Raw genomic sequence first — 5345 nt, forward strand, 5'->3', positions numbered from 1 at the left:
ATTAATTGCTGCAGAATTGAAACTTATCTCCCTCGGCTACTTATTATCACATAATTGTCCTTAACACAGGCCACTTTGGACTTAGAATCTATCCACAAGTGTAGTGATGACTCCTCATTTCCTTGGATAATGGTTTTCATGTAATACGTGAATAACATTGTGCCCGAATGATTTCAAGTGTTCCCATGTAGTGTGGGATAACAGAAATGTTCCAAGGAATATGTGTTTGCATGATCAAGGCGGCCTACTTAATGCCGTAAATCACAAATAGTCTTAACTTTGTCATCACGGAATCCATACAAAGACGATCCATGGCCCAGCAAACTGGAAGCATTGCCAGTTCCTAGCATTTGTGCATTCATAGACCTAGACAGCAGATACAATGGCCAAGCTCAACTTTAAACTATAGAATTATATTTGGAGATCTAGTTGACCACAAGACGCAACTATGTACATCCAACAAAGTTAGCAACAAATACATATTATTTGAGTTCAATATATTAGAGCGATTTCTTTAGTTTCCACAGGTGTAATGCCGCTAAACGTTATAAATCTGTGGCCATACCTGCAGCCTTCCAACCATTCCTCATGTTAATAATAAATCCATTTTACTACTGGTGCGGCTCATTACAACTCCAGGGAACACTAGTGGTGCCACATTCATTTCCACCTGAAAGAGAGTCAACTTTTCCTAACAGTTTTGAAAGTCGGAGAGCTTGCGTAACTGCAGCATAGTTTGAACACTGCAGGAATTTAACGCATGATTGACGCGTTGCATTTTATTTCGGTGAGGTATTTTTGAATTTGTCATTGCTTTACTTTGGCAGCAGATCGTAATTATCCGCATCCAAACCTTAAGTTGGATTTAAAAATAACGCTGTAGCATCCAAAAACATGCTTTTTTCAACTGAAGTCATCGAAACAATCCATTTTAATTTACCACCCTTGCGTTTTATTTTCAGCGCATAGTTCAAGCTGGCCATTTGTTGTTAGACAAATCATTCGGTTGGGTGTAACGTTCTGGATCCGTTGGCTAAAGTTTGGTTCATTACTCCCATAAGTTTGGTTGTGAATTGTAAACATGGCTGGCAATGATCTCGCTGATGCCTACTACAGTATACCTCGCATTACCAGATACTGGCTAACGGCTACAATCATCTTTTCTTTGATTGGGAGATTTGGATTAATCAGTGCCTATTCTCTCATTTTAATTTGGAGCAAGTTCTTTTATGACCTCCAGGTTTGATTCTGGTTGCATTTTACGGGTTTTAGCTTTGGCGCCCCATAACCGCACTCTTCTTTTATCCCATAACGCCTCAAACGGGTTTCCACTTTCTCATTAATTTGTATTTTCTCTACTCATATTCTATGCGTTTGGAAACAAGTAAGACGGCTCTGTGGTGTATTTGTCTTAGGCACATTCAGTGGAAGACCTGCGGATTATGTGTTTATGTTGCTTGTTAACTGGATAACGCTGACAGTATCCTTTTTATCGTATTAATACTATGGTAGTTGATTGCTGCGTCAATGTATGTGAAGTAAATGTTTTATTGAACTTTTTGTTGCAGTTTAATGGAACTGTCTTCTGCTACATTTTTATAAGTTTTGAATAGATATAGTGAACACTGTTTCCTATTAATCATACTGGCTGCTTTAATTGCCGGTGGCCTGATGTTTGAAGTTTAGGCAGGTGGATGTGGCTACACATATTTTTGTTATTTCAGGTTAGAGTGCTAATTTTACCATCAAATCCAGAAATTATTACGCCATTCATCCGGCAATTTTCCTTGACTATCTGCTTAGCTGGTCGGTTTCCTTCTCAATATTTACGTGAGTTGTCTGTCTGCTTTTTATCCATTTCAATTATTTTTACAAGGTTCTCATGCTTACTACCAGAAGTCTTTTCACACCAGTTCATAAATACGACAGTTTTCAAACTCAACATTTGCCATTTTCGTATCGTGTTTCATCTAGCTTCTCTTCGAACCCATGGTTCTTAGTGTCATCTACGTTTGGAGCCAATTGAACAGGGATCTCATCGTTCAATTTTGGTTTGGAACTAGCTTCAAGGCCGTATATTTCCCCTGGGTTCTTGTTGTTTTTAATCTCATTATCCGCGGAAGGTAGTTTTTTACCTTTGTTCCGTTGCTTACGATTGCTCTCCACTTGCGAGTTTTAGGGTTTTGGAGAAATTCCTTAAAATTGTATATATTGCATCCAGATCTATATTGCGTAAAATATTTCGATCACTCTGTTGAGGGACATTTAAGTAAGAATTGTTTTCCCTCAAATACATTTCTCAGCGATAAATACCGTAGGCACAAGTAGATCGGATACTCAGATACGATTTTAAATGCATAACCACATTGTGTTTGAAAACCAAATGGTGCTAGCCTAAACTTTGTTTTATTGTGCATTCACTGGTATGCATTTTATCAATAACAGGTCGCATTTTGCCATTCATGTAGTCATAATTGCGGTCAGATTATTCACCGTTAACTTTTACAAGATGTTTCACATCCTCTTCCCTTCATAGTGCTACCATGGAACTGATGGGAATATTCGTCGGTCACGTCTACTACTTCTTCTCACATCAATATCCTCTCGAGTACGGTGGGCCCCAGCTCTTGAGGACTCCCGATTTTCTGTAAGCCTCGTAGTCCATAATCTTCGCTGTGGTAGCTCTCATTTTTTACTGAAATGGTTGTAGTAGTAAATCTTTAGTTGTAGGGCAATCCGTTTTCATTTGGATTTCTTTTCGTTTGCACCGATGTACTGCATTTAACACGTAGAGATTGTCTATCGTACTAATGAATTTCGCCGATTTACAAAGTATGCATATAAACTTCTTTGATAAATGCTCAAATTGTCACATGTGAATGTCTTTAATCGTCCCCGTTTCCAACCTCCTTTATGCGAATTGGCCTAGCTTCGTATTCATTCATCCTGCCGTCTTATCTGCAAATTAATGCACGATAACATCAACTATTAAATCAGATTATTCTATCATTTCATGCAGTAAGATAGCATATCTTTTCATCTCAAATCTCACTTAGTTGGCTAGTCAAATTTGAGTTGTGTATTCTTGCAATCCTAACTGGAGGGGTATATTTCGGTTTCACATAGCCTATACTAATGGAAGACTGGAATATCCAGTGCCATTTTATGCGAATATCAGCTTCAGTGAATGGTGCTATGCATGTCTACTCTAAGTAATTGGTGTTTGAGTTATGGCCATAGTCGCAACAGATGTTTGTTACCGCCTAACAAATTGTCACTATTCTCTTCCCATCGCTGCCTCTCAGATATCGTTTGTATCCGGTGGAGCGGAACTTCGCCTCCGGTTTCGGTGTTCCCCCACCTCGCATGCGGAGAAGCGATGATACCTCCAGTCGCGGCTTTCCTGGACGCGGTCGCACCCTCAACGAATGACTTTGTCCCTTTTCTTCCTCTCTCCCTACTCAAAGCACATGCGTTTTGATGGGGACCTCAATTTGCTCGATCGCCTTCACTTTTTTGGCGCTTCTCGCAAATTTGTAGTTCCTTCTCTCTGTAGATAAGGTTTCTTCTATGTTGCCTCAACGAGTTCATATCCAGGAGTTGCATCCACTTTCGGAATTGCTATCTGCTATTTTTGGTGCTTCGGCATTTGATGTGAATTGTGTGAAAACAATCTTCTGTTCTGAACTCCATATTGCTACGAATAGCAGTTCATTTTGTTTCATAGTTTATGTTGCACCCATAGTAATTTGGACAATAAGCGTGGGTGGATGTTTACGATAGCCTCAGTAGACCGTAACACGAAGTGTGGCTTTTATCTTTCCAATATTTTGTAAATTATTTTGTCTTTGGCTGTACAGATAAGCACAGGTTCAAGGTGGACTGAAGGGGGAAGAGTCTGCATACGTTAGAGGCTTTTTCTGTCCTTGCTTTCCCAAATCAAGGTTCTTTCCTCACTGTCATTTAAATAAGATGGTCGGTAATGAGATCTTCCCAACTTGGCTGCCTGTTGTTTCTTTAGTTCGTGAGTGGGAAAGAGATGCCCTGCTTGAGAAAATACTCTCCAAATCCCGGCTGATTCTCGGGTGGAACCGTTGTTAGGCCTTTGGGTAAGGCAGATCCTGCGCGGAATTAAATTCATTTGCGTTTCTAAGTGTTGCTACGCCTGGGAGAGCTTCTTACTCTGCGTATTTGCAATAGTTCACTCAAGATGTTTTAAAGTGTGGAGGCCCTGGGAGGATTTTCTTGCTTTGCAGCATGCTGTAAAGGTTATAAGGTTCGGTCGATTCGAATCAAATCATCCGTCTCACTCGCACTCAACCATGTTCGGGATGATTAACTGGCATTCATTCCATTGTCTTTTAGCAAAAGCAAATGTCATCGCCCATCTCCCTCCCTTTACTCACTCACTGGCTTATTGCCAGAACCCTTTGATAAGATGGGGGTCTTCTCAAGGAAATGCGAAATTAGCAGCCAACTTCACCTATGCTTTTTGCACGGACACTTGATAATCTTGATGAAGGTCGAAATTTGTTGTCTTTCACTAACTCTAGGTGGTATGCAAGTTTTTAAACTTTCCTGCATGGGGTCGTGTACAACGCCTTTTTTGCACCCAAAACTGCGTGTTTACCTTTGAATCAAGAATTTTCATCACAAGGAGATTTATCGTTTTGCCCGAGGTCGCGTCTGACTCTTTACGAATTGGATAGATTTGCTCGGGAAGCAATTTTAACACTGATTTTACCACATCTGCCTTGATGGCATTAGCGCTTCTAGTTACACTTTGATTCAAAAGTCTAGTAAGCTTTTGAAAAACCTTTGAAGCTATTAATCTCGCTCCCGTTAGATAATGATGCTGATTACCATGATGACGGTTTTGCCTTCGCGCGAATGGGTGTAAGCGCCTAGAAGGTACTCCTCTAATTATCCCTCCAAACTACTCCTTTTATGATGCCAAACTGGGCAGACCACTTCCAATAGGCCTCCATCTCTCAAAGTGGTCGGTAGTGCTAAATTACAAAAAAGGCATCCGACTAAGTTTAGATGATATCCACCCAAGTTGCCCTTGATTAGTGAATGGCCATTTCCTGGATGTATTTGTGTGTAGATGTGCATGGCAAAGATTCGTATGTAGGTGTGGACTCCGAAGCGCCAAACCGACTGCTGAGCGCCAGGCCTTGAAGGTAAAAAGGCCGGGCCTTCATCAGCAGCGCATGAAATTATTGCGAATGGAATTGCAACATCAATCGCGAGAGGAAGCGGCCACTGTGCTAAATTCCTCCTCATTTCAGCTGACAACAATGTCCACTGGACGAGTGCGGAACGACTGGCGAAGTGTTTGGTGA

The 5345-nt window shown here is 40.8% G+C and overlaps 1 protein-coding gene across 1 annotated transcript; it reads left to right on the plus strand. All coding sequences in view use genetic code 11, as the record gives it.

Annotated features, from left to right (window-relative positions):
- Positions 1–1081: 1081 nt before the first annotated feature.
- On the plus strand, positions 1082–5345 carry EGR_03373 (Derlin-1; the record flags this gene model as incomplete). The annotated part of the gene is made up of 9 exons (XM_024492622.1): positions 1082–1240; positions 1273–1384; positions 1416–1480; positions 1804–1830; positions 1975–2123; positions 2537–2647; positions 3306–3412; positions 4022–4085; positions 5135–5345. The coding sequence occupies 9 exons, from the start codon at positions 1082–1084 to the stop codon at positions 5343–5345; spliced, it is 1005 nt and encodes a 334-aa protein (XP_024353023.1).

Source organism: Echinococcus granulosus, assembly GCF_000524195.1.
Source record: "Echinococcus granulosus chromosome Unknown EG_S00017, whole genome shotgun sequence".
Lineage (NCBI taxonomy): Eukaryota > Metazoa > Platyhelminthes > Cestoda > Cyclophyllidea > Taeniidae > Echinococcus > Echinococcus granulosus.